The sequence below is a fragment of the Solanum verrucosum genome, unplaced genomic scaffold (assembly GCF_900185275.1).
Source record: "Solanum verrucosum unplaced genomic scaffold, falcon-dt-bn FXZP01000261.1, whole genome shotgun sequence".
NCBI classification, from domain to species: domain Eukaryota; kingdom Viridiplantae; phylum Streptophyta; class Magnoliopsida; order Solanales; family Solanaceae; genus Solanum; species Solanum verrucosum.
In genome coordinates, this window is record NW_026019969.1 from 5,362,548 (window position 1) to 5,389,873 (window position 27,326).

Below are 27,326 nucleotides of genomic sequence, written 5' to 3' on the forward strand. Positions count from 1 at the left end.
GTAATTTGTATAAATATAATCCTTAGAAAGGTATTATATTGAATAAACTTAAATTAATGTCTAATATCAAATCATATATTGATCTATTTACCGATAAAATATTAGATTGTCACTTAACATTCATAATTAGTTATAAGGTCTTATATAATGATTTAAAATTTACTTAAAAATCATGTTCTAATTTTTTTAATAAAAGAGATTTTTTTAAGCTTTTAGAAAAGAGTAAAAGAAAATTGGTCCAGCAGTAGGAGTAATAGAAAAGTAAGAAGGAACAGTGCACTCTTCATCATATAAAGCAGAAAGAGCCAAGTTGTAATAGGAACAGTAATTATCACCCAAACTGGATCGTGGTACAGTGATAAAACTACTTCACCTTAAAGTTTTGAATATAAACATTTTTTTATATTTAATAATACTCGACTAAAATTTAATCAAAATTACAATATGAGATCCGGTGTCTCAATTCAAATCTAATCAAATTTATAATATGAGAGAGTGAAGCTTTTGGATTGTCAAGTATATTTGGATCCGGATACCGAGCGAAAAAAAGAAGAGTAGCTATGAGTGTCTTCTCTTCTTTGAGATGAAGCCGACATTGCTCTTTACTGTGACAGCTCACTCACTTGCCTTTAATTTTCATTTCCTTCAAATACCCCCATCAACCTAAACCGTCTTGTTTTAACAATATTTTACTCTTCTCTACACCACACCGCCTTCCTTCCCTCTTCCTCTTCAAATCTCAGCTACTCCTTTTTCACTTTCTTTTAAGTGTCTAACCAACATTCAAACCTCATATTTTCAACTACTACTCTCCCTTTTCTGCTACTATAGTACAATAAGAACAAGTCCTTTCTTGTTATTCTGCATCTGCTGACAGAATGAATAAACAAGAAATGCTTAAGTCTCAGGTATGACTAATTTCTTGCACACTCTGTTTTACTACCATTTGTTTGGATTTACTTTATGTCAGTGTTCATATGCAAGGTTTACTAGTTTCATACTGTCACTAATACAAGTTTTAAACGCTATTTCTCTCTGTTTCCTTTGGATTTGGTAATGACTCATTTTTTATGCCTGTTGTACTCTATGTTTTGGCATCTCAAGTTATATTATGTAGAATTTGTTGAGTTTTTGGGGGTTAAGTAAGCCTGTAGGCTGTAACCAGCTTAACTATGTAGTCATTTCTTGAACATTTTTCTGTTTTCTGTACCTTATGATATCTTTTTTTTTTTTTTACAGACTTGTGTTCTTAAAGTGAATATACACTGTGATGGCTGTAAACAGAAGGTGAAAAAGAAATTACAGAAGATTGAAGGTAATTAGAGTTGTTTAGCAGAGAAATATATGGCATATTCACATGCTTTGGGACCCTAGATTAGATGTCTGTTTTTCTAAATTATTTTTTAATATTTTTTTAACAGGAGTTTACACAGTGAAGATAGATTCAGACCAAAGCAAAGTAACAGTGACAGGAAATGTTGATTCAGCAACACTGATAAAGAAGCTAGTGAAATCAGGGAAACATGCAGAGCTATGGGGAGGAGCACAAAAGGGAGGTTCTAATTTCAGTATGATGAACAATCAGTTCATGAACATGCAAATGGACAACTTTAAAGGTGGAAAAGACAACAAATCTCAGAAGGGAGGTGGTGGTGGTGGAAATAAGGAACCACCAAAGGGGAATGCCCAACAGTTTCTTCAGATGATGCAGAATCTCAAAGGGTCAAAGGATAATTTCAAGATGCCTAATGTTCCTAATCCCAAGGATCAAAAATCTGTGAAGTTCAATCTGCCTGAGGATGAATTTGATGATGAATCTGATGATTATGATGATGAATCTGATGATTATGATGATGAATCTGATGGTGAATTTGGTGGCCCTCCACCTTCTAAAATGATGCCTGCTATGGGGGGTGGGGGTGGTCATGGAGCTCATGGGCTTAATGCTATGATGATGAAGGGTGGGCCTATGGGTAATAATGGTGGAAATGGCAAGAAAGGTGGGGTTGAAATCCCAGTACAAATGAAGGGTATGGCTGGAAATCATCATGATGGTGGCAAGAACAATAATAATGGAGGAAAACAGGGGAAAGGAGGGAACCAGAACCAGAATCAAAATGTTGGTAAAAACGGTGGTAAAGGTAACAATAATGGAAGTTTTGGAGCAGCAGCACCTCAGAAAGGTGCAGGGGGAGGGAAGATGGATGGAGGTCTATTGATGAACAGTATGCAACAAGGAGGGCCACATGGTATGATGAGTATGGGTCAAAAAAGTGGAGGCCCAATGACCATGGGCCCAATGGGTAATCACCCGATGGGTCATATGTCGGCAGCTCAAGGACTACCCGCCGGTGGTCCTGCCGGATACCCCGGGATGGGTCAAGGTGGCAACAACCCTTATAGCCAACAACAACAACAACAACAGTACATGGCACAAATGATGATGAACCAACAGCGGCCTGCCGGATATGACATGTACGGAGCCCATCCAAACATGTACGGTGCCCATCCGATGATGTACGCTCGGCAACATCCATCTGTGAGTTACGGGCCACCACCGCCTATGGGAGCTCCGGTGCATGATAATTTTACTCATATGTTCAGTGATGAGAATACAGGCAGCTGTAGTATTATGTAAATTGTTTTTTTATAAAAAAAGGTGTGTACTTTGTTTTGGTCTTTAGCTTATTATGAAGTAATGAGAGACTATGCTTTTGTCTTCAGAAAGCAAATTGTAAGAATTTTGCTCTACCTATTACTACTTTTTTAACAAGTAATTCTGGTGCTTCACATCAAGAAACCCAATTTTGTTAAAGTAATTACTATCAGGTAGCTTTAATTTAAGATCCTAATTAAGGTCTTGTGAAATTGACTATGCTTGCAAGTTACTCCCTCCGTCCCTATTTACTTGTCCATATTTTCTTTTTTAGTTATCCCTATTTAGTTGTCCATTTTGACAAATCAAGAAAGGACAACAAATTTTTTCCTATTATACCCTTATTTACACTTCTTGAAAATTGTAAAAGTGTATGTTGTTTCCCTCCAATTTATTTCACTTTAATTCAAATAAGTGGTTGAAATTTTAAAGTGAAAAGTTGTCATAAGGGTAAAATTGTAACTTCACTGTGCTAATTATTGTTGCCTTAATCTGTGTGCCATTTCTAAAGTGGACAACTAAAAAGGGACGGAGGGAGTATTTGGTCCCAAAAACAGTTTTGGAAGTCACAAAATTTAGACATATTTTAGTCTTGGAAATTGGAAAGGAATCACTTGGAAAGGAAGATTGTTATTTGATTCAACCCTGGCAATGGATCTTCTTCTGCTTTTGGGAAAGTTTCACTATGTTGGTACAGTAGCTAAGAAGTTTTGGTTTAAATCTTCTCTTAGAAATCACTTCATTATAATGAAGACACAGTTCCCTAGAAAGGGGAGAAAAAACAAAAAAACTACAGGAGGGGTGAAAAAGACAATTCCAATTTTTTAATATATTTTTTTTGTAAGACATTTTAAAGTTCGTAGTGATAGTGTTGACTAATTGGATAAATATCACATTGATATTTTTGGGGCAGGAGGGTGAAGATATAATGGATCTGGCAAAAGCTTTAAATACATTCATGTGCACTTATATTAAATTAAATTTGTGTCATAATTCTTGAGTTAGGTCAAAAACTAATTAATCAAATTTACGACGTACTAGTACATAAGTTTTGACCAAACACGTGAGTTCTGGAATTCTGTGTTATGAATATTTTAAAAAAGAAGATTTGCATATATTTACTCTGTGAAAATCAGAATTCATCAATCCAAGAAGTAGTGTCTAGGTCTTTGTAATAAATTACAGAAAGGAAATTGCAATTTGGTTGTTAAAAAATTGAAAAATTCTGCTTTGTCTTTGTGATAATTAATGAAAACACATGCTACCTTTGTTATTATATTAATCAATATCTGCAGTTTTGGTCTGTGAAATACTTAATGGTTTAGGTACTCTCTTCGTCCCATATTAGTTGATCATCTTACTAAAAATAGTTATTCAATATTAGTTGTTCACTTTACTAAATCAAGAAACATTAATTAAAATTTTCTGATAGGAAAAAAGACAAATATACCCCCGAACTATCGTAAATAGTATGCAGATACCCTCCGTCATACTTTTGAAACATTGGTGCCCATGCCGTCCTAAAACTAAAGCATATATACCTTTTATACTAAATAAAATAGATATGAAAGCCATCACACTTGCTTGTACGTTTGGGTAAGAAATGTTGGAGTCTTTTGCTCATCCCAAGCATTTGAATTTGAATTGCGTGTTTGTACAGGTTAACCACTTAAAGATCATAGTATTTAATACATATGTGCTAATTATCTTTTATGTTCCTTTATTGCATGATAAAATTATTTGGTTTCCAAAACATACATTATAAGCTACTTTTTGGTTATTTGTTATTTGTAACTGTGACTTGATAGACATCTTGACATACACTATTTACAAATGTTAATAGATTGCAAAATAATGTTTATTTACAATTTTGCCGATTATTTCGACTTTAACTTGAAATGAAGAATTTGAAAGTTGAACAACTTGTTTGTTTGAGGAGCTTCTCAAGGGCAATAATGGTTTTCACTCTCTAAACTTCTGAGATTTATTTTCTAGTGAAATTAATTTTCAGTCACAATCTTCCAAGTACTTTTTTTCAACTTCAACATCATATAGTCTTGTTGCCAACATCAACTAAATGTTGTCCCAATGGTACATCAGAACGAGTTGTTTTTGACTATACGATTGTTTGGTTACCAGTCATTCTGAGTTGCTTTTTGATTGTTGTCAGGTTATCATCATTCCTACATATGTAATTTGCATGGTGCCAGTAATTGATATCAAGCATCTGGAGTTAGAAATTATGTCGTGTCATTATATTACTAAAGAGTTTTTAGAAGACTTCATTTGAATTCTTCCAGATTTAGAGACTTTGTCATTGACCTTGGGTTCCATCACAAAGTTCATTAAGATAATCTACAAGTCCAATTGGTTTTTTCATAACTAGAGATGTCAATATGGGCCAGCCCACCCCATTCGGGTTAACCCATACAAACTTTGAAATTTGACAGGCCAGGCCGGGCAAACCCATTTTTGGTGTGAGCTCGAAAATAGTCGGCCCAACCTACAAGAAGGTGGGCTACGAGCTTTGCCGGGTCAGCCCTCTTTTTTTAAAGTCTATTATTTATAATTTTTTAAATTAAATTATAATTTAAAAATATTATCATAAATATTGACAAGACAATATTACACGATGTTAGTGTTACTACTTGTTAATCAAATAAATACATTAATTTCTCTAGTTTGGTCACTTTGGTGACTAACAAACTATATAAATACAAAGCACACATAATATTATAAAAAAAATTGTATGTAAATAATTTTATACATTTTAGTTTGACCACTTTGGTGACTAACAAACTATAGAAGCATAATACATACATCAACTGATCATAAATATGAAATGTGTAGAAGTTAATTTCTCTAGTTTGACCACTTTGGCGACTAACAAACTATATAAATACAAATGCATACATAATATCATAAATTTTTGTGCATATGAATAATTTTATACATTTTAGTTTGGCCACTTTGGTGACTAACAAACTATAGAAACATAATACATGTATCAGGTTGAAAAACCAGACCCAGTCTATCTTGGAATACTGAATATGTCAATAAATAATGAATTGTATTAATTGTCAAGTGATCATAAATATTATATGTGTAAATGTGAATTTCTCTAATTTGGCCACTTTGGTAACTAACAAACTATAGAAACATAATATACACATATTATTTATTAAATAGTTTAACGACCACTTTAATTTATTGCACACTTTAAAAGAAAAACATAATTATTTCATTATGAAAAGATTAAGAATTTTTAGAGTTTGTGCAAATTAAACTTTGCTAACAACACTTTATCAACATAAGAGTCCAAACACCTTAAATAGTCAAGAACAAAATTACAATACTATAAAAGAATTCAACAATAAGTTTGAACATAATTTAATTGCAGTTCTTTGCGTCAACTAAATCGAGTGAGTCGGGCGGTTGTAGGAACATCATTAACACGTCGCACTAAATTCTAGTGTTGACCACTAAACTCCAACACATTATTTAGAATTATTTTTTTTAGCAGTAAACTCTATTACATTTTCCCAATCAAATATTAATTAATTAATTAATAAATACAAAATTTCTAAGATGACATCAACATAAATGCTATCCAACATTAAAGTGTCAATTCTGGTTAGCAAAGAAAAGGGAAAAAAAATCTTTCGTTCCAGGCTTTTTTTTTAATGAGAAATTAATCATCAAATTATTAAGCTGATGCGGTTATATAATTTATGAAGATTATCCGTTCAAACAATCCAGGCTCTGATACCACATGTAAGATTAAATACTTTAATACATACTATCGGGATCTTGAACACGATAATCTTACATAGAGATCATTAGGGGGACATACCTATACCGACATCATCACAGAGAGAAGCGAAAACGTTAGTCGTAAATTGATTTCTACCTCCTTGCACTAGCCTTACATTACCACAAGCGTTAACGATGGAATTAATGTAGAGAATATGCCATAACCCTAATAGGTGGAGGGAGGACCAATTTATAGAGGTCAAGACTTAATCTGGTATGTCCATTAAATATCCAATGTACGGACGAGATCTATTATTCATTAAATAATATATATGGTTTTACTTGGGCTACAAGTAAATTTGGGCCATAAGTAAGAAATAATTAATAATAATTCTTACAAAGATATATTTTGAAGTCGTGTGCTAGTTCCAAGCATTTGAGTTTGATTTGCAAAACTGAAGAGGTAACCCTTTTTCTTTCCTCCATATGCTTACGATGTTCTTTGATTGTATGTCATACTGCATTTTCTTGATGCCCACACCCAACTCTCGAGCCCTTTCCAGAGGATCATAGACAAACACTACAAAGTTTGCAAATGAAATTATTGATTACACATCAACATAGTTTAGCTGGATGAAAATTATGACATCTTTGAAGTTGATAAAGGTAATAGGAAGAAAGTGTTGCATATTAGCTTACTTATAAGCTAACCTTTGGATGACCTTATAAGAAAAAACTTAATGTTTGATGACTTTTTTTTTGTTTTGTTTGGTGGCCTCAAGTCTTACAAGAAAAAAATTGTTCAATTTTATTTAACACCAGAAAGCCATAGCTTCTTTCTTTTTGGTTAAAAGGCCCGAAGAGGCCTGTATTCATAAATAAAATAGATACGGAAGCCATCACACTTGCTTGTACATTTGGGTAAAAAATGTTGGAGTCTTTTGCTCATCCCAAGCATTTGAATTTGAATTGTGTGTTTGTACAGGCTAACCACTTAAAGCTCATAGAATTTAATACATATGTGCTAATTATCTTTTATGTTCCTTTATTGCATGATAAAATTATTTGGTTTCCAAAACATACATTATAAGCTACTTTTTGGTTATTGTTATTTGTAACTGTGACTTGATAAGCATCTTGACATACACTATTTACAAATGTTAATAAATTGCAAAATAATGTTTATTTACAATTGTGTCGATTATTTCGACTTTAACTTGAAATGAAGAATTTGAAAGTTGAACAACTTGCTTGTTTGAGGAGCTTCTCAAGGGCAATAATGATTTTCAGTACTCTCTAAACTTCTGAGATTTATTTTCTAGTGAAATTAATTTTCGGACACAATCTTCCAAGTACTCCTTTTCAACTTCAACATCATATAGTCTTGTTGCCAACATCAACTAAATGTTGTCCCAATGGTACACCAGAACGAGTTGTTTTTGATTATACGATTGTTTTGTTACCAATCATTCTGAGTTGCTTTTTGATGGTTGTCAGGTTTTCATCATTCCTACATATGTAATTCGCATGGTGCCAATAATTGATATCAAGCATCTGGAGTTAGAAATTATGTCGTGTCATTATATTACTAAAGGGTTTTTAGAAAACTTCATTTGAATTCTTTCAGATTTGGAGACTTTGTCATTGACCTTGGGTTCCACCACAAAATTCATTAAGATAATCTACAAGTCCAATTGGCTTTTTCACAACTAGAGCTGTCAATATGGGCTAGCCCACCCAATCCGGGCTAACCCATACAAGCTTTGAAATTTGACGGGCCAGGCCGGGCTAGCCCAGTTTTTGTGTGAGCTCGAAAATAGTCGGCCCAGCTTACAAGAACGTGGGCTATGAGCTTTGCCGGGCCAACCCTCTTTTTTTAAAGTCTATTTTTTATAATTTTTTAAATTAAATTATAATTTTAAAATATTATCATAAATATTGACAAGACAATATTACATGGTGTTAGTGTTACTACTTGTTAATCAAATCCACAAATAAAATTATCTTTTTAATATTTATTAAGTTTGATTTCAAGTAAAAACATAAATAGCTAAATAGATATATTAACCTAATTGTTTTCCAATGATCATAATAAAACACAAAAACTATGACAATATTTCATAGGCTATGGCCTATGTAGTGATTCCCTAAAAATTTAGAGAATTTTAATTTTATGTAGTACATATTTTATAAACATACTTTGTATTTTAAATTGTAATATTTCAAACTTTAAACATATTTTGAGTTTTGACTCTTTGTTATTTTTAATACTCTATTTTATTTTTATTTTTTAATTAATTTTGTATTTGACCCACGGGCCGGTCTTATCCATATTTTCAAGCCCCACAAATCGATAGGCTTATTCAGGCCGGGCTAAAAAGCGCTTTTCTTAAATGAGCTCCAAAAATCATAACCCAGCCTTATAAAATTATGGGTTAGGCCAAGTCGGCCCAACGGGCCTTCCCATATTGACGGCTCTATTCACAACCAAATTCTTATGCTTGTGGTTATCTTTTGTGTGGTCATTTTATGCACATTAAGCTTTCAAAACGAATTGCTCTACACGACTCACTGAGGAGAGATTATAGATTGGCTAAGCATAAAATTTTAGGATATGAGTGAGAATTCATGGAATCGACTGCTTTGGTCTTAGTCTAGTTAGGTTTGAAGTACTTTTCTTCTGATTTTATTTCTCTGTTTATGTGATTGTGCTTGACAAACTTCATATTTTATTATTGCAAATGCATTTTAGTAGAGAGAATAATGTTCTCTCAGCAAAAGAAGTGCGCAATCCAAAACCTGATAATAGAGTATCCATTCTTAGAAATAAGAACTTATTTTGAACTCCATATTATCAGAAATAGAACCTCGGAGATTGGAGAAGTTGTGCAACTGTTATCGCCAAACAATTGTTCCGTGATTTGGTCAGTCATTATGTTGCTGGACCACTTTTTTGAAAGAATGCTTTTGTAAAAGTCATTTGGAAGAAAAGTTAATGTGACGGATATTTGTTCTGTTTCTTTTTGGGCAACTAGTTTTTTTTTTTTGGAGAAGTGTCTCAACTCTTCTGTGGATATCTATGATGCTCTATTCAGAAAAACTGATGAAGTTACTTCAAAAACATGGTCCTCCTTTTAGGTTGATGGTTTAAAATAGTTTCTCAAGTATCAATTGAATACTTTTGGTTACCAAGCTAAACGGTTGCATATTTACTTACAAGTTAGATATAAGATACCTTTTGTTGGCCTTACAATAAAAGAAGTTAATTGTCTTTGCTAGGAAGGAAAACGTTTTTTCAATTGTCTCATGTTAGATTGGTCAAAATGCTTTGGAAAGTGGATAACAAGTTACTTAAAAATGAAGAAACATGACTTTTCTAAGGAAACAAGCTCCATTAGTGACATTGCAAGTTCATTGCCTCCTCCCCACCCACCTGATACCCACAACCTCTACCCCTTGATTATCCCACCCACCAACCTCACTCCCTACCCCATTCTACCCTTGTAGTGTTTTCCTAAAAGAAGTTGAATAGAATGAATGAATGAGGAGAAGATGAGCAAGGTTATGTGACTTGTGAGAGTACTCCACCATGTAGAAAAGGGATAGTAATGGATAAAATTAAAGCATTGTGAGGTTCAAATACATAAGAAATTAAATGCTCACCAATTAAGCAACAATGGGAATTAAAAGGTTAAGCAATCAAAGTCTCCCACATAGATAAGCTGATTTTTTCACATTCAGTAAGTCATTTTTCATTATTTCAGAAATCGATGAAGTTGGAATGACAACAGGGAAGGACAAGATAGAATTTCCAATTTGCCTATCGAAATTATCCGCCAAATTCACTTATGCATTCAAGTGAGAGATGAAGCTAGAACTAATGTTCTGCCCCACAGATGGCGAAACATTTGGCCTTCTAGTCCTTAAATTTATTTGGACGAAGTGGAGTTTGGTGCCAACTTTATAGAGTCATATGATGAAAGTGAAAGTGATGCAGCAAATAGAAATTCCTTCTTAACATAGATGAAAATAATCCTAGGAAATTTTATCTTGTCCTTCCCCTGAATATGATTTTTTAAGTTGACACACTCGTTCTTCGTGTGACAGTTGATAATTCTTCTGTTGAACCCATGGTCGAAAAATGGATTGATTTTGCCTTGAACAATAAGATTAAAAACGCCACATCATAGTTTTAAAATGATTCATGAGCGTTTTGACTTGCGCGATATTGCATTTGTAGCTGCTTCATTTGTTGATTTAAAGATCCGGTGTTGTGAGATTTCAAATTATTCTTTTTATGCTCCCTACTATAAGATCATGCATGGAGGAAAATGATTTCAGGGATCACATTGTTGGGTGCCCGCGTATGGAAGAGCTAAGCATTGATGATACTGCATTTTCGTTGTTTTTTATTTTCTCGTGTTAGATTGGTCAAAATGTTTTGAAAACTGTTTTTCAAAAGAACTTATTTTCCTCTAAATTTTAAAAAAAAAGACTTCCGTACATAAAATACTCTTTCAACCTCACCAACCCCAACTTGGGATCTGACCCATGACTTGGGACTGATGGCGACTCAGGCCGTAACCTCGACTCTAATCTCAAATTGAGATCAGAGACCTAACCTTGAGCCTGAATCTGATCTTGACCCCGAGTTGGGCTCGGGGTCAGATTGAGTTTCAACTTGAGGTTGGGTCCCTTGGGTTGAGGATCAAGTTAATGTCAGGGTCAAGGATCGTGTCTCAAGTCGGGGTGGTGGACAAGGTTAGGGTCGTGTCTCATGTCGGGGTGGGGGACAAGGTTAGGGTCGTGTCTTGGGTCGTTGGTAGGGTCATGTCGATTTGAAGTTTGAGTTTGTGTTAAATGGTGGGATTCATGGTCCGATATCATAGTATTTATGCTTAACCATTCTAAATAAAAGAGGCAAGCTAAAATTCAAACTATTGATTTAAAGCTAAATTTTAGTAAGTAGTTCAAATTTATACAATAAAATTTGTATATGATTTTGTTTGAATTTATTTATAAAGGGGATATTCGATCCACTTAACACACATCTCTATCCTTTATATAAAAGAAAACTTATTTATCGTAATATATAGAAAAAATCAAAGTTAATGTAATATTTTAAAATAAATAGTATTCAACACATTTTGGAGCTACATATCATACCTTCCAATTACAACAAACCAAAACACTTATATACTCCTAGAGTATAAAACATTGCACCTTTCAAATTCTAGTTTTGGATGCAAATGAACTTCATTCCCCTAGCAATCATAATGCTACTGTTGATCTTCAAATTGAAACTGATTCTATCGGAACCATGGAACTCTTGGAGAATATACATCAAACTTACAGTTCTACTATTTTGTCCTGCAAGTCAACTTTGAAGAAGTCGAGGAATTCATTGGTCCGCCATAGCTTCCATTAAGGGAACAAGGTAGCTGACATTTTGTCCAAATTAGGTTCCAAGCTAACACAGACCACTAATCCACTTATCCTACTAACTCCACCAGATGTAGCAAAGAAGAAACTAAAGGCATATCAAGATGGAGTATCATCTCCTAAAATAGTAGTATGATCTACATGTAATAAGTTAGCTTGTTTTGGTAACCTATCTGTAATCGCAAGTACTAATAGCGATAATGTAATGTTAAGTACGTAACTATGGAGTATAAAATATCTCCCTTTTGTCTAAAAAAAAAAAAGGAGCTACAGATATAAGAGAAAAGGGTTTTAAGTCCTAAAAGAGTAAGTTGCATATATTAGCACAACGCCGTGATTAAGCGCTTAATTAGATACTAATATACAACTAATAATTCTTTAGGTTTGATAGTTAAGTAATTATATCCATACTACCAATTGATTAACAAAAAAATTAGAACATTATTATCAAATGGAATAGAATAAAATAAATAAATAATATTGAAGTTCTAAAATAACACCCTAAGCTCAATCATAGAATATATGGCGATAAGGTTCAATATTCCCGTTGCATTAATATCTTGTTGTGGTTAATTCTCTGTGTACTGAAAATGTTACACAAGTTAATTGCTCGATCAAAAAATATTTATAATCGCTAACTAATCTACATTTATTATACATGTGTTAAAACTAGCTAGAGAAACAAAAAGGGATATATATTTTTTGTGTGTTTATATATGTGACATAAAATTGAAATCAACAACACTCCTTACTCAAAACTAGTACACTTGCATCTTAAGACGAAAAAACAAACAAAAGTAACTTAAACTAAAATTATATTAGACCTTAAACTATATCACAACAACATAGATAGAGTCATACTTGAGGAAATTGAACTTTTCTTCAATTTTCACTCCATTTCATTAACGAAAGACGATTTGGAGGTGAAATTGAAGTAAGAACAACTAGTGTTACGTGACAATAACGAAGAGCTCACACCCAATCTCGACCTAACCAAATCAAACTCAACAAAATTATCTTCCAATTGATGCACCCCTATCACAATTGGAACCTTTGGATTTTGTCCTCCATCAACAAACGCCAAGCATGACACACCTGGTCGTGCTTCAACTACTGAATTTGTTCCAACAATAGTCCATGTAACATTTTTGTTCTGCATCACAAAATCAATGTTTGGAACATTTGTGCTCGAAGAGACATTGGAATTGAAACATAATCCGAATGGTGATATTGGATTCACTTGAGATATCCTAGAGGATTGGTTCGCGAAAAACTGAGTGAAAGTTGTGAAAATACTGTGTTCAAGAGCTGTGTAAGGTGCTGTAGTACTAATCATCGCGCCACCAAAGTTTCTAGTTCTTGTTGAGATTAAAGATGAATGGTTCAATGGGACAGGCTTGTTGTTTACGCGAATTGACCTCACTGGGATGAAATATTCACCTTGTGAACCGATGATTATTGGTGTGTAGGTTAAGTTACCTGTTTGTGTTCCATTGAAGCCACTAGTCCCGAAAAAGATTGCACCATTTTTTTGTGAGGAAGAGGGCAAGCACAGGGAGAATTGACGAGGGAATCCGAAATGAGAGGCGAATTGAATTGGGAGAGAGACTGAACCATGAGCTAATCCAGCTACTCCTTGGAAATTATTAGGAAAAGGACCTTGTAACAAAGATGAAGGTGAACAAGCAAAAAGAAAGTGGCGAATAGTAACTATAGGACCAAAATTTGAACCAGATTGAGTAATGGATTGAATTGAGAGAGAATCCTGAGCAACTTCGCTGGTTGCAGTTTGGCTAGTTAAAGGGTTTGTTGTTGTAACAGCACAAGTGTTGTTATGGCAACCAGGCCTAGGTGTAGTGGAAAAGCATTTGTTGCACGAATGAGAACCAAAACGAGAACATTGAGTTGAGTGGCAAAAAGGGGCTAAATAGGTTGATGAGAGGTAATTTTTTTCGCAATTTAACCATAAGAACTTGCCATTCAAGTCAATAAGCAATGGGATTGATTGCTGGGGAGTTCTTTTTGTGATGTTGGTTATGTGGAGACCTGTGGCAGAATCCTTAAAAACTGGCAAAGCAAGGCCGTCAGGTTTGAAGGGAGCACTAGTAACTTGTGATTGTGATAGGAATACAAGATTTGAGAGTGCTAAGAAAGTAAGAAGAAAGTTAAAGATTGATGTTGCCATGTTTAGAGAGACTGATAAGAAAAAGAGAAGCTATTACCTTCTATGGTGATGAACAAACACATATATAGTGTGGGAAGGGTCTGTAGTTTATCTTCAGTTATGGATAGAGACAATATTTGAGCTATTTTGTCATTTTTAATGGATGTCAGGCTTGCTTTTGTCTCTCTTTAAATCAATGACGCTAAACAGGGGATCCTGTAAACAAGCTCAGTTTAGCATGTTACAAGACAATTCACTCTGTGAGTTGCTTTACAAGTATTTCCGCAAAACCCGTATAGTGTTGTCATCGTTATTTTGTTTGATCCTTCTCAATGACCTCCAACTGATTCATCATAACCTTATCACATCTTCCCTTCCTTAACAGTAAAAAGTCTCCTTTTCACTTATTACATTTTCTACTGATGAGACATCCACACAAAACTTCACTATTAGCTATCTCGTTCCACAAGTTTTTTTCAGTTTCAACTTCAAAAACTTCGTTCCAATGCCTACTATAGATCTCCTACCGGGAGAAGAAAGGAAATATTAGTGGTTTTAGTCACACAAAACAATCATAAAAGAACGGCTGATATCAAAGGTCTAAAGTACCAATATTATAATTTGAGGCCGATAAACAGCAATTCTGACATTATCCGGGACAAAATTATCCTATTCATCTCATCATCTCATTTAAGCACATTTTCTCCTTCCTATCAGTGGAGGCTAAAGTTACAGATAAATTGCACCGAGGAAAAAATTCATCATCTGTATGTCTCTGGCAAGCGGTAACCAGTCATCACAAGTTTGTTCGCGGACATTTTCCCTGTCTTTGGCATAACGTGCCAATGCAATGTTAGATTAAAAGCTTTACCACGGAGGTTGCTTCCCTACAACAAGGAATAAGGTACTTGTGAAAATCATGAGATGAAGAAGAATGCAGAATAAAGTAAAATGCTTCAGAAACTAACCTGATCAACAAACCGATACTTGTTTGTGGTGTGAATCAAAAACTTTGCATGTTCCTTGGTGGGAATAATACCATCCCACAAAGATATCTGTTAGTAAAGCAATCATGTCAGTAGAAGGAATCAAACCAAACTCTCATCTGGTAGGAAAACAAAATACAAAACGAAATTCTCAAGCAGGTGCTAAAAAATTAATGAGTTGACATATCCTTGGAGCTTCTACAGCCAGCTCCTCAAATTAGGAGAAGACAGCCCCACGAGGTTTCACTAAGCATATACTCATACTTACAGGAAAATCCTATCACTGACAACAAAGTACAGGACTGTTAATTTACAAGGAGAAGCAAAGGGTAGATATGTCGATACATACTGCTAAGCCTTACTTTCAGTTGCAATACATTTATCAGACAATGACACGAGCCTCAAATAAGATCTAACTAGTAAATGTAATACAAGGAAGATATTAATTATATGCAGTTCTCAACCAATGGAAGATTGACCTGATTTAGAGCGTTCTTTGGAGTTACATACTCAGCTGCCAAAAATACAAACACCTGCAAATTTTAACATAATTAGAATTGCACTATTGCTACAAGTAACTGTAAAGGTAATCCAACCAACAGAGATCTGACCGATCAACATATCTCTTAAAGAGTTTGAAGTTAAAACTACAAAACTTTGAATTCAAACATCTAGGAAACTTATTGCACGTAGTCTTGTTCTATTTGAACTATTCCAGTCTCTTGTTACACATGTTAGGTGACAGAATTTCAATATATGGTATATTGAAGCTGTAAGACACTCTAAATCCCGTCCTCCAAATTCTCAAGGAAAATAAAAAGGGAGGGAACTAAATACAACCAGCTTTCTCACAAGCACTGCAACAGAAATCATTTCAAGTTCATCTTAATTTTCACTAAAAAGAAAAGGTGAAAGAGGAAATACTGCACCAAGTCATTGGACCTACTGGGCAAACTTCAACCAATTGTACAAGAAGGCATAGATTTAACTATCTGACACTGCTTTATATAGTCACTAATAGCTTGGTAAATTTGTGTATTACATTCTATTTTCCAATTTCCACATCCTGTAATCCAGAGCGTTGACCGTGGCATCAACATCTAATATGACCACCTCTCCTCTCCACTCTAGTGAACTCCAGTGTTTTAGAACAGGGATGAAAAGTATACATATATTATGTCCTAGAGATTAGCTTAATTGAGAATAAGATGTATACACATCGATACATCCACACCTTCATACTTACTCTACATAGAAGAAAATCAGACCCAAGTAATAGGGTTAAAAGAGTGAAATCCAAACTATGGTGCAAATAAAGTAGACAGTAAACCTGCTTCGTATTCCATGTGAACAATGACTGTAAATCTGCCGATATGTTCAAGGTCAAACTGACCTGCATAAAAGGAAAAGTATACATGATATTCTTTCAAAAATTAAGTTCATATAACCACTTAATCAACGATGGTAACTAGAAATCTTAACACAAGAGCAGCTACCAAGTTCATGTAGATCAACAAGATAAAGAAAATAAACTGACACCTTAGGCAATATAATGTGCTAGCATATTATTTGATGATATTTCAATGATTAACAGATCTAAAAAAACAGAAGATTGTTTTTTTATGCACATAGATATTCATGAAAATACTAATAGAAGATTGTTTTTTCTCCAGAGTTTTACTCAAAAGTTGCATGCGGTCCTTTCGCTCTAAGAGTAAGCTTAGTTAGCACTATATTGTTGAAGTTAATATTGGAAACTTACGGGCAATTCTAACATTTAGGATAGACCAAAAAACCAATAGATTATTCTAAGAAATTGGGAATTTGTTAATAGTACTACATATAATAGCTTTATCTTTACAATCTGGAACTGCAGATTTAGTTGAATGCCTCAGGGCACTCAAAGAACTCAGAAGAAGAAGAGGATCTCTAAGGAGTTAGCTGACTTAGTTCCTTTTTAATAGTATGACTGTTTTATTTGGTTGTCTGTATCTAATGAATGATGTCCAATTTACTTGTGATTTCATCGAGGAATTCGTTGATTCTTTTCCGCTGCCATATCATTTAATGCACCATCTGTATGGAATATTATATCAAAGTTTCATTCGAAAACCTTTGTTTTTTGTTGGGTTTACACGGTGACCATGTTTGATCCCTGTGAGTTTGAGTGGTGAAGAAAGTCATAACTCATAACTTTTATTAGTATTTTCAAGAACAATGTGATATCATGGGGGTTTAGAGAAAATTAGTTCAAACCTTAACTAACAATTCATCATTATTTTTCACAAGTTAGTTTTAAATCAGACTAAAACAATTTACAATTTTCAAATATTGATATATAAATACATACAGAAATATTTATATATAATATAAACACCTAATATTTAGGTTGATACTCATGCCTAACTAGGAGTATCTCCTAAATTGAAATTGAAATTGAACAAAAGAAAAGAGATAGAGAGGGTATATAATGGAGAGAATACAATTGATAGTACAAAAGAATGTTCATATATATATGCATCAAACTAGTTATTGAAATTGAACCGTTTTATAGTTATATTACCTCAAAACAGAAAATCTCAATATTTTTCCATTCTCAAATGAAAAACCAGACAAATTTTACCAAGAATGCACATAGATCACATAGATTCCTGATTCCTCAAAGAATCCAGCAATACCCATATTCAAGAATTTGAAAATAGAAATTATTAGAAAAAAGAAAGGTCAACCCATCATAGTTCAACCAGTTTTTTGCTCCAATTCCCAATCTCAGATACCAAATTCAACAAAAATTAACCAGAAACTAAAAACCCAGAAAAACCCTTCATCAAAATCGACAGATACAAATCTTTCGTCAACGAAAATACCTCATCGTCCCCATCAGGTTTCTTCTGGAACCAATTGATATTCAAAACCTGCAGAAAATCAAGCGATCAAACACATGGGTCATTTACAAAATCAACGGATCTAATTACAATCGACAAAGTTAAGAAAAGGAAAACATGAATTCAAGTAGGGTTTTTAAGGAGGTGGGTATACTTGAACTTCAGTTGTAGGAATCGGAGTATTGAAATTGTCGGAGAAAGAAGCTATTCCACACATAAACGCAAGAATGGTGATTGCCAATGTTAACAAAGCATTAGCTCTGTACCCAAATGAATGCATCTTTGCTCCCGATTTTCTTCAAATTTTGGTCTTCTGAGAATATGGAATATGGAAAAAGGGGCTTTTAACGCTTAAGAGTTAAGACTTGGACGCCTGCTCTAGTCAAATCTTGTTTTTACCCTTCTTCCTCTCTTTTTTTTTGGTCTGAAATTTAATGTTTTTACCTATTTGTGCTGAGTTGTCAACTTAATATTTGATAGAACATGTCAATACTCATCTTATATTAGTTTATTGAGAAAAACAGAAATATAGCCTCAAACTATTTTTGGGACATTGGTGTTCCTGCTGTCCAAAAATTAAAGCATATATGTCATTCATTCTAACGAAAGACTGTTAAAGAATGACAAAAGTCCCACATCGGTGGTTAATGAGATGGGTGGACTCCTTATAAGGCTTGGACAATCCTCCTTCCTTTGAGATAGCTTTTGGGGTGTGAGTTAGGCCTAAGACCTAATTTAACAAAGACCAAATAGGGTCACGTGGTGCAATCTTATCTGTCGCACCGATATTTAATAAATATCGGGTCGGTGAATAAGATTGTGAGACGTGTATGTCCATTAGTATAAAGGGTATATATGTTCTAGTTTTGGACGGCGAAGGCATTAATATCTCAAAAGTATAACGAAAGATATCTGCATGTCATTTACGATAGTTCAGTTCGGAAAATATTTGTCTTTTTTCCCTATTTTATTTACCGTATATATTGCATAACCAAATAAAGGACGCGTGGCACTGATTGGGATGACTGATTTCTGAAAAAACTCGTTGCTTTCTTTGTGGCACTAGCAAATAGACATAGCAGTTCAACTTACACTCTGGAGAAGGAGAACTCATTGTGGTATGCTTTCTACACTTCACTTATTGATTTCTCATTTTAGGAAAAACATAGAGTTATTTTACATTTTGTATATCCTAGTTTAATAACATCCCTAATTTTACACTTCAAATTGGTGTCTTTTTTTTTTTGTCAATTTTTCTCTGATTTTGGATTTGTACTATCATGTTTTTAAGTGTTCTTGCATGTAAGAATCATCAATGAGTTGTTGATGTGGATTTTGCATAGTAAACCTACACTGTCACTTGCCAATTTGTTGATCTAGTGTCGAAATTGTTCTAAATTTTGCTTAAATCCAGTCTAGTGAAGCAATTTTAAGTTATCTCTGTTCATCTTTTTACTCTGGTGTCAAAACGGATAGGCAGCCTAAACTATATTATTGGAAAATGCAAGTATGCTCTGGTGCATTTATGTACAAAAATATCCTCATGGATAACTTACAGAATCTAAATTACTAATCCTTTGTGTGTCTTTGTCGTCCTCTATTGCGTATGTTTACAGAATCTTGGGGTAAACAACCTCTATTGCTTATGTTTACTTTTTTTCACTACTTACTGTCTTCATTTTATATGTTTCAACCGAGTTTTTAACCTAAGGTAAAGTCTAGAGTGCAGTATTTTTATCTGTTTCATTTCATCTGAAACAGATTAATCTCAGAGTTCTTACTCTTTCCATCGAGCATGGACAACAACTTCACTGGATTGGTTCCAACGGATGATCAGTTTTTCCTCCTTTACTTTATCATTGGAACCTACTTTGGACCAGATCTCCTGGTTGAATATCCCAAAAGGTCAGTTTTGCAAAGAAAAAGTCTAGGCCTACCTCCATACAGTTCCAATCAACTAGCTGGTGCATGCCTAAGAACCATAGAAGTAGAAAGGGTTTACTATCATGCACTGAGAAAGGCAGATCGGTCTGTTGTCCTGGCACAACCGTGGCTGCATCAGTACTTTCATGGAAAGCTTCCTACTCTTTACCGCAAACAACCAGCAGCTTATCCTCGGTTTTGTGATCTATTTCCTCCCAGCCTGCATCCCCATTTATGCTGTGATGTGTATAATGTTATTGCAAACATTGTGTTCATCAATGACCCTGATACCAGTTATATTGAACCAGATAGTGTTAAGAGGTTCAAGAAGCTCACTGGTCTAGAACATCTGATCATGGACAAAGATTGCACAAAATCACAAGCCGATGTTGATTACGAAGCTCTAAGTAATATTCGAAAAACGGAGATGTCCAATCCCGATGATATCCTCCAATATGCATCATTAGCTGCTAGTAGCCTACCATATAAGGAGACGCCTTCATGTACTGAACCATTTAATGATTTACCACTTGACAATGTGTCTTTTACTAGTCTTTTGAAGGATGCTTATGATGAACCATTTAATGGTGTTCCACCTGAAAGCAATGGACAATCTGACACTAGACCTTTTAGTAGTCTCTTGAAGGATGCTTGTGATGGCTCATGTAGTAATATGCCACCTCATTGCAATGGACAATTTGACACTTCACTTTGTAGAAGTCTCTTGAAGAATGATGGTGTCCGCCAGTTTACTGATGCGCCACCAGATAGCTCTACAAAATCTGATGGTACTCCTTTTAGTAGTCTCTTTAAGGATGTCAGTCCTCTGGCGGAAGAGTCAATGGGTCCATCATCAAAGCACACCAACTCTGAGGACTTAGAGCTTAGTATTGTCTTCCTTCCTTCTCGCCCTTCTGAGGAGGAGCTAAGTAACATAGTTGCTGCTACTAAAAGTGGATTTGCAGTGGCTGGGAGTGCAGCAAAGGGTAAGATAGGACCAGTTCTCGGGCTCTTGGATGTAGGAGAAAGCGAGGATGCTTACTTGTTCCGTGTATCGCTCCCTGGAGTAAAGAGAGATGAAAGTAAGTTACACGGTTCTTTCACTACTTAATTGTACTGCATTCTTCTGATGCTTTTGGATTTGCTATCAGGACTAATTTGTTAAAAAATTATGGTTAACGCAGGAGAATTTACTTGTGAAGTGGAGATTGATGGTAAAGTGTTGATTAAGGGAATGACAACTGGTGATAGGACAGTCCACAAGTACTCTCAAGTATTCGAGATGCAAACTCAAAACCTATGTCCAACAGGAGATTTCACCATCTCTTTCAAGCTGCCAGGCCCAGTTGACCCTCAAGAATTTTCTGGTATTTTTGGCACTGATGGAATTCTCGAGGGAATCGTATTGAAAGCAGAAACATAATCTCAATAGAATAGGTAAATTAGTGTCTTGTAAATTAGGTAGTTAGTACCTGTACAAATTGCAACCTAGCTCATGTCTATGATAGTAGTAATTTGGTGTGAATGCAACCACCTTACCTGTTCAATTGCAAGTAATTTCGATTTCTCATTAACATTTTTGTAAGAGCAGACTCAAAAGAGACGAAAATGGATTTCCCTATGCTCAAAATAACGAAATCTGCTAATTAACAAGCGCTTACAAAGGAACTATCGATCCGTCTGAATTTGAATGAAAGATTATTTTTCATTCAAATTCAGTATCCAACAATGAGAAAGCTTTTAAGAATATGATATGATTGGAGTAATTCTGCATAAATACGAAGTTAAGCATTTTACTCTAAAATTCTGTTCAATTTCACAAGAAAAAAAGTACTGGCTTACATGAAACTTCTTGTTGACCAGAAATTTTCTATACAACTAGGGGATAATGCTTTCCAACTCACTTTACTCACTCCACAATGAACTGAAAAAAATGAATTATTTTGTTCTTGAATGGAAGCCAATAGGATCTCTAACTGGTTAGTGAATGAAGGCTATCAACATAACCATTTCCTAGATATTGTGGTAAAGGCGCACTTCTAATAACTGCCACCTACTTCATCCATCTTCAAGAGTTTAGCAGCCCCCACATGGTTCCAGACCAGTGATGGATGAATCAACTGTTATTGCTCAACGTCTTATATGTGGCGACTTTCCAACACTTCTGTCTCTCCAAAGCTCAGGCAGAGAACGTGGCAATGATCAGGCTTATTACCATGAAAACAACATAGAGTCCTACTAGGCAAAATCCCCAGAATCTTGGCACCCGGAACCTATTCCAAGTCACTAAAAGCAAAGATCCCATCAAGCTCAATAGCAAGAAAACAAAAGCAACCACGATACTCACATGGAGATGAAGCTCATAAGCTTCTGGATATACATTTGCTGTCTGCATAACCAAAGCAGTTCCAAGCCCAAAAAGCATGTTAAACATTGGCCCAGCAAAACATCCAGCCATGGCCATCGCCGGCTGGCCAGCCTTTGCAACAGCAACATCTGCAACAAGATCACCGACTGAGTTTCCCCATGCAAGCACCGTTAAACCAAGAAAGGCAGCAGGCAGTTTCAGAAGCTCTCCTAGAACTGCAAGACAGTTGAGAAGTTCCCCAGCAACTGTGGAGATCCAAAATACACTCATCACAAATGCTATAACAATTGCAGGCATTTGCTCAGTTTTAGGGGCCTCCTTTTCAACAATGACATGTAGAATAGCCAAAGAACAAGTAGCACAGAGTACGATGAACCAAAGAGGCAAATGAGTGTCTGAGAGTAGGAAAGATATTGGATGATTTAATGGCACGAAAGATTTGCAGGAAAACAGAAGTAGGAGGGGGCAGAGAGCAATGTTGGCAGATAAATAGAATCTACTCCATTCAGAAGGTGCAGTCCGTGGTATAGTGAGCCTAAGGAGCATCGAGACAGGAAGTTTCCAGATAACTGAGACCTGTCAATAAAGAAAAATTAAAATGTCAAAATGAAAATATTAAAATAGCTACAGACTACAAACTGAGATGCTGTGAACACCATCAAAATTCATAAAATAAAAAAATGGATTTTGAGTGTGCCAGATGGATTCTTCATGAATGATCTAGTCAACAATATGGATTGCAAAAAGAAGCAGAAGCAACTGGCTTCGATAAGAACTTTTCTTTAAAAATATAGCTGAAATACAGAAGTTAACATAGATAACCAAGCAAAATCAAGATACATCTGAACCAATGGAGAAAAGAATCTCCTTGACTAGAACTCCCCATGAGAAACAACTAGGTAGAACCCAGATGGTCAAATATCTCATATCTGAACCTAAAATAGGCATCCTTGCAGATAAATTGGTCAGTATGCAGGGGATCTCAAGAAGCACCTAAAAGACTTCAAAAGCACGCAATACTAGAGTTCCATGGTGTAAGTAGAAAGCTGAGAATATATTCTCACATAAAACACACTCACTTATCAAAAGATAGTTGGTATGTAGGATATTACATTTATCAATTTAGAGTTTAGAGCAATGAGAAATGTTATGGTCATCATAATTTTTATGGCTTAATATAAAAATAACTTCCACCAAGAGTGCAATCCAACGTCTTAGGCATGCTCATCTGTTTATCAGTTGCTTGCCCCTTATTCATTTCTTTCCTTGCACTCGAAAAGCATGGACATGCAGTTTATTCTAGATTTTGACATCCATCTATGTAGTGGCCAGTGTCACTTTGGGGACTGCACCATTTAAGGCGTACTCAGGCTACATTATTGTTATGAAGAGCTCCCTCGTAATCCCCCTTTCCCAATGATTGTATAGAGATTTAATTCCCTTTTTGTAATAAGTTCCCCTTGCTTCTCTACTTTTCTCTCAATGAAGTTCTCCACTTTTATTACTAGATTTCCCCATCCCTCATTAAATGCATTTTCTGGAATAATAATTACTGATCTACTCCCTTCAGTGGGATAACAGAAATAAATTGACGGTACTTATTGAACTTCAGGGAGCAATAAATATATGTCGAAATGTCTCTGCATCTCCGTGATTTGAAGTTCTCCCCCCTGCTTTCAGAAGCCTCCTTTAATCTTTTGCACAACCAAAGTAAAGCTCCCTGCTCAATATCATATGCCTGATAGACATCATGGTACTCTCCACCCACTCAAACCATACCTCTGAAGCAGATATTGATTCTGGTAGATCATAAGATTCCGTCTGAAATATAACCTGTTCACCATGTTCTAAATGCTACCTGAAAGAAAAGGCAAGAAAAGGAAGAGATTCCAATGGCAGAGAACCACCAGAGAAGGGGCTCTAGACACCCAGAAGGGATCTCTAGAAGCCACCTAGCGAAAAGTGCTTGGGAGCATTTTTGTTATTTGATGTTATCTGTTACAGAGTCTTTGAGTTCTGTACTAAAAGGATATTTAAGCACTAGATGCCCAACTATTCACAGCATATGTTGTTGTATGCATCAACAAGAAAAATCACTTTCCATATATTCTGAAATTACTAAATAGGGAAAGATTTAGACCCCAAAATCCTCCAACTTACCATTCAAGTATCTAGGACTCCCTCTGTTCCCTTTTACTTGTCCAATATACCAAAAGTAAATTTTCCCTTTTACTTGTCCACTTAGGCAAAAGCAAGAGAGAATCAATTATTTTTTTCCATTTTTACTCTCATCATTAAGTAACCGTTAGCCAAACTAATTGAAGTATTACTAGCCAATTTAAATTTTCAAAGTACCATTTATAAGGATAATTTAGTTAAATAAACACTTACTTAATGATTTCTTAAAGGGAATGCAGAATGCAAAATGGACAAGTAACAAGGAACGGAAGGAGTAAAAATTTGCTTCCCCAAGGCCTAGCTCAAGTGGCAAAAGGTGGAGGATTTGTGGCTTAGGTCGCAGGTTCAATCCCCACACCATGCAAAGCGAAGCCTGGTATTTAAGTGGAGAAGGGTAGAGGGGCGGACCCATTATCCACCAAGTTTAGAAGGCTGTGATTGGTCCAAAGGGCGGGTCACAGACGGATTTCTCAGTTATCAAAAAAAAAAATTGCTTGTCTGCATGAATAGTGGAAGTTCGAGAAACACATAAGGAAGGAAAATCATCTATACATGTCATCATAAGATGCAGGATAAGACTAACCAGAATGCTGGATGATTATTTCTAGTCAACGACGAATAGCTCTGCCTTAACCCTATCTCCATCATGACTCTATTCAATTATCTTACTTAATCGGCGGTTACATCCTGGCTTGGTACACTCCAAGATTGAAGAAATAATACAGAACTGAAGCCAAAGCTGGTTTTGTCGCATAATTCAACACTAACACTCAAATATTATTTAGATAATTTCCCTAGTTCCAAAATTTGCAACCACCTGCTACAGTCATTGCTGAGTTTCCCCACTTAATCATTCTGAACCTTGAAAAAGCTGCCATTCTCAGATGGTTTGCTTTTGAGGGTGCTAGAAGCATCTAGTCAGTTAGCTTTGCACCATTGTTTGTCAAGACCATTATGGTCAACACAACCGACGTTCAGCATTGTTAATTCCCAAAGAGAATACTTCTAGGAGAAGATATAACTTATGGCACAGAATGTGGGGCCAGTTTTCAGCAATCATCCGCACTGTGTATCAGATGTGCTTCAAAATTTTAGAGGGCAGCATATACCACGAAGTTTGTGAAGTAACATAAATCAACATAAAGTACTGTTTTTTTTCTTATTGCTATGTAATAGGATGGATTGTTTATGTGATTCTGTCATGTTGATAATACAAGACTCTAACTCACCAAACATTTCCTCTGTCAAGACTTTGGAGCTAGTACAAGGTTGCAGTTTGATCTTGATAATTCAAAGGGGTTACAAATATTTCACAGCAATGCACAACAGAATCAAATAGTTCCTACACAGGAGGAATGACAACAAACCTAGTAGCCCTTTATCTCTTGCATCAATTTCTCATTTTATTCTTTTGTCGTTTTGGTCCATCGCATGTTCAATCTTGTTCTCCTTAAAGAATTTCATACCAATTGGTTTGTTGATAATTAGAGCACAACAGGCATACAGACAAGGTCACAAACCACAAAACTAAGAAATTCTAACCCCCTAACTTGGTTACAAGATGCTGAATAAATCATCCATCAAATGTCTATACAATTGCCAGCTAAGATGAATAATTCACTGAACTTGCATTTCCATGTGTGCTTAATTTAATGAAGAAAAAGAGAACCAAGAAATATAGGCAAGATTTAGGACAAACCTTTCCAAAAAGGTGCGATGAACCTGTAGTATGCCTCTTTCCATCTTCTAGAGTTCCCATAACTTTGCCTTTTTCAGAATCCAACTCAACAATCCCTATATGAACTTCATCACTTCTAACCAAACCCACCTCACCTCCAAACTTACCCCCCTTCTCTTTGGCACCACCCATCCCCAAGTCCATCCAAAATACAAATCCAACAAAGAAGAGATAAAACGCAACAAACCCAATAGCTTGCCAGAGGAAAATCTCAGCACTTAAGTAGACATAAAAAAGAAACAAAGCAGCAGTCAAATAAAACATCACATCCCTCACAAATGGAGCAGGATCAACAGCAAAAGGTGCCGCGTAAATCGCCACGAACCCAACAACAAAAGCAGAGACAAAAGTCCCTGCTGAAAGAATCGCGCCAAACCCAGTCCTGGCTTGACCTCCCCTAACTGCAGCCACAGATGCAAAAACATCAGGCGCACCATTACCTAAAGCCAAAAGGGTCACTGCACCCATAGAAGGCGACAGCTTAAGATGCGTAGAAAGCTTAGTAACCACAACAGAAAAGTAATCTTGGGCAGTCTTGATAAGAATGTAGAACTGTAGAAATACACAGAGGGCGAAAAATGGGATGGAAAGAAACGGGTTTTCTTGGAAGAGACAATAGTGCAAGGAAAAGTAGTTAAAGATTCCATTGGAGTCAGTGAAATTGCTGGTCGAACACACAAAATGGTCGGATTTTTCTTCAAAAATGGTGGCATTCAAAAGAAACCTGTGGGGAATTAGTGGAGATTTGTGAATTGGATTTGGGGAATATTGGGGAAGTGGAAGGACGATGAAGAAGAAGAGGATAGTGATGATGAGAATCAGTGAGATTACAGTGGCGTTGAAGCATGAGAAATTGAAGGCCATGCCATTCCAGAATATTGAAGTTGAAGATCCCGCTTTTTCAAGACTGGCTTTTTTTTGTGTACCTTTTAAACGCGTTTTCTTGTTTACAATAATGGAGTATAATTTCTCTGCCCTATGGGATCACTAGATCCGTTAAGAGATTAAATTAAAATACTGCAAGCTAAGATTAAAAAATAATACAGTTAAATTTATGAGGTCAAGAATACGTATTTTAATTTAATTTTAAAAAAAATATTTACCAGTAATTTGAATATTAATAGATAACATGCAAAATAAATGAAATAGTCAAGATTTTATATATTCATTGAACGTATCTTAGAATTCAGACTTTAACTCCCAAGGAGTTCTTGGATCAATATGTTAGACAAA

General features: G+C 35.3%; 5 protein-coding genes across 5 annotated transcripts; 2 read left to right on the top strand and 3 right to left on the bottom strand.

Moving 5' to 3' along the window:
* The first annotated feature begins 606 nt into the window (after positions 1 to 606).
* On the top strand, positions 607 to 2,647 carry LOC125816018 (heavy metal-associated isoprenylated plant protein 34-like). The gene is made up of 3 exons (XM_049495604.1): positions 607 to 908; positions 1,240 to 1,315; positions 1,422 to 2,647. Exons 1-3 carry the CDS (start codon positions 879 to 881, stop codon positions 2,636 to 2,638), a joined length of 1,323 nt encoding a protein of 440 aa, XP_049351561.1. The 5' UTR covers positions 607 to 878; the 3' UTR covers positions 2,639 to 2,647.
* Positions 2,648 to 12,740: 10,093 nt separating this feature from the next.
* LOC125816622 (gamma conglutin 1-like) lies at positions 12,741 to 14,036 on the bottom strand. The gene has a single exon (XM_049496238.1). The coding sequence runs from the start codon at positions 14,034 to 14,036 to the stop codon at positions 12,741 to 12,743; it is 1,296 nt and encodes a 431-aa protein (XP_049352195.1).
* Positions 14,037 to 14,607: 571 nt separating this feature from the next.
* LOC125816046 (signal peptidase complex subunit 3B) lies at positions 14,608 to 18,253 on the bottom strand. The gene is made up of 6 exons (XM_049495641.1): positions 18,041 to 18,253; positions 17,869 to 17,916; positions 16,332 to 16,394; positions 15,481 to 15,534; positions 14,984 to 15,070; positions 14,608 to 14,902 (listed from the first exon to the last, which is right to left on the bottom strand). Exons 1-6 carry the CDS (start codon positions 18,164 to 18,166, stop codon positions 14,777 to 14,779), a joined length of 504 nt encoding a protein of 167 aa, XP_049351598.1. The 5' UTR covers positions 18,167 to 18,253; the 3' UTR covers positions 14,608 to 14,776.
* A 1,353-nt stretch (positions 18,254 to 19,606) lies between these two features.
* LOC125816013 (increased DNA methylation 2) lies at positions 19,607 to 21,326 on the top strand. The gene is made up of 2 exons (XM_049495600.1): positions 19,607 to 20,891; positions 20,994 to 21,326. Exons 1-2 carry the CDS (start codon positions 19,682 to 19,684, stop codon positions 21,230 to 21,232), a joined length of 1,449 nt encoding a protein of 482 aa, XP_049351557.1. The 5' UTR covers positions 19,607 to 19,681; the 3' UTR covers positions 21,233 to 21,326.
* A 546-nt stretch (positions 21,327 to 21,872) lies between these two features.
* LOC125816011 (cation/calcium exchanger 5) lies at positions 21,873 to 27,007 on the bottom strand. Its single transcript, XM_049495598.1, has 2 exons — positions 26,055 to 27,007; positions 21,873 to 22,753 (listed from the first exon to the last, which is right to left on the bottom strand). The coding sequence occupies exons 1-2, from the start codon at positions 26,955 to 26,957 to the stop codon at positions 21,989 to 21,991; spliced, it is 1,668 nt and encodes a 555-aa protein (XP_049351555.1). The 5' UTR covers positions 26,958 to 27,007; the 3' UTR covers positions 21,873 to 21,988.
* Between the last annotated feature and the right edge of the window lie 319 nt (positions 27,008 to 27,326).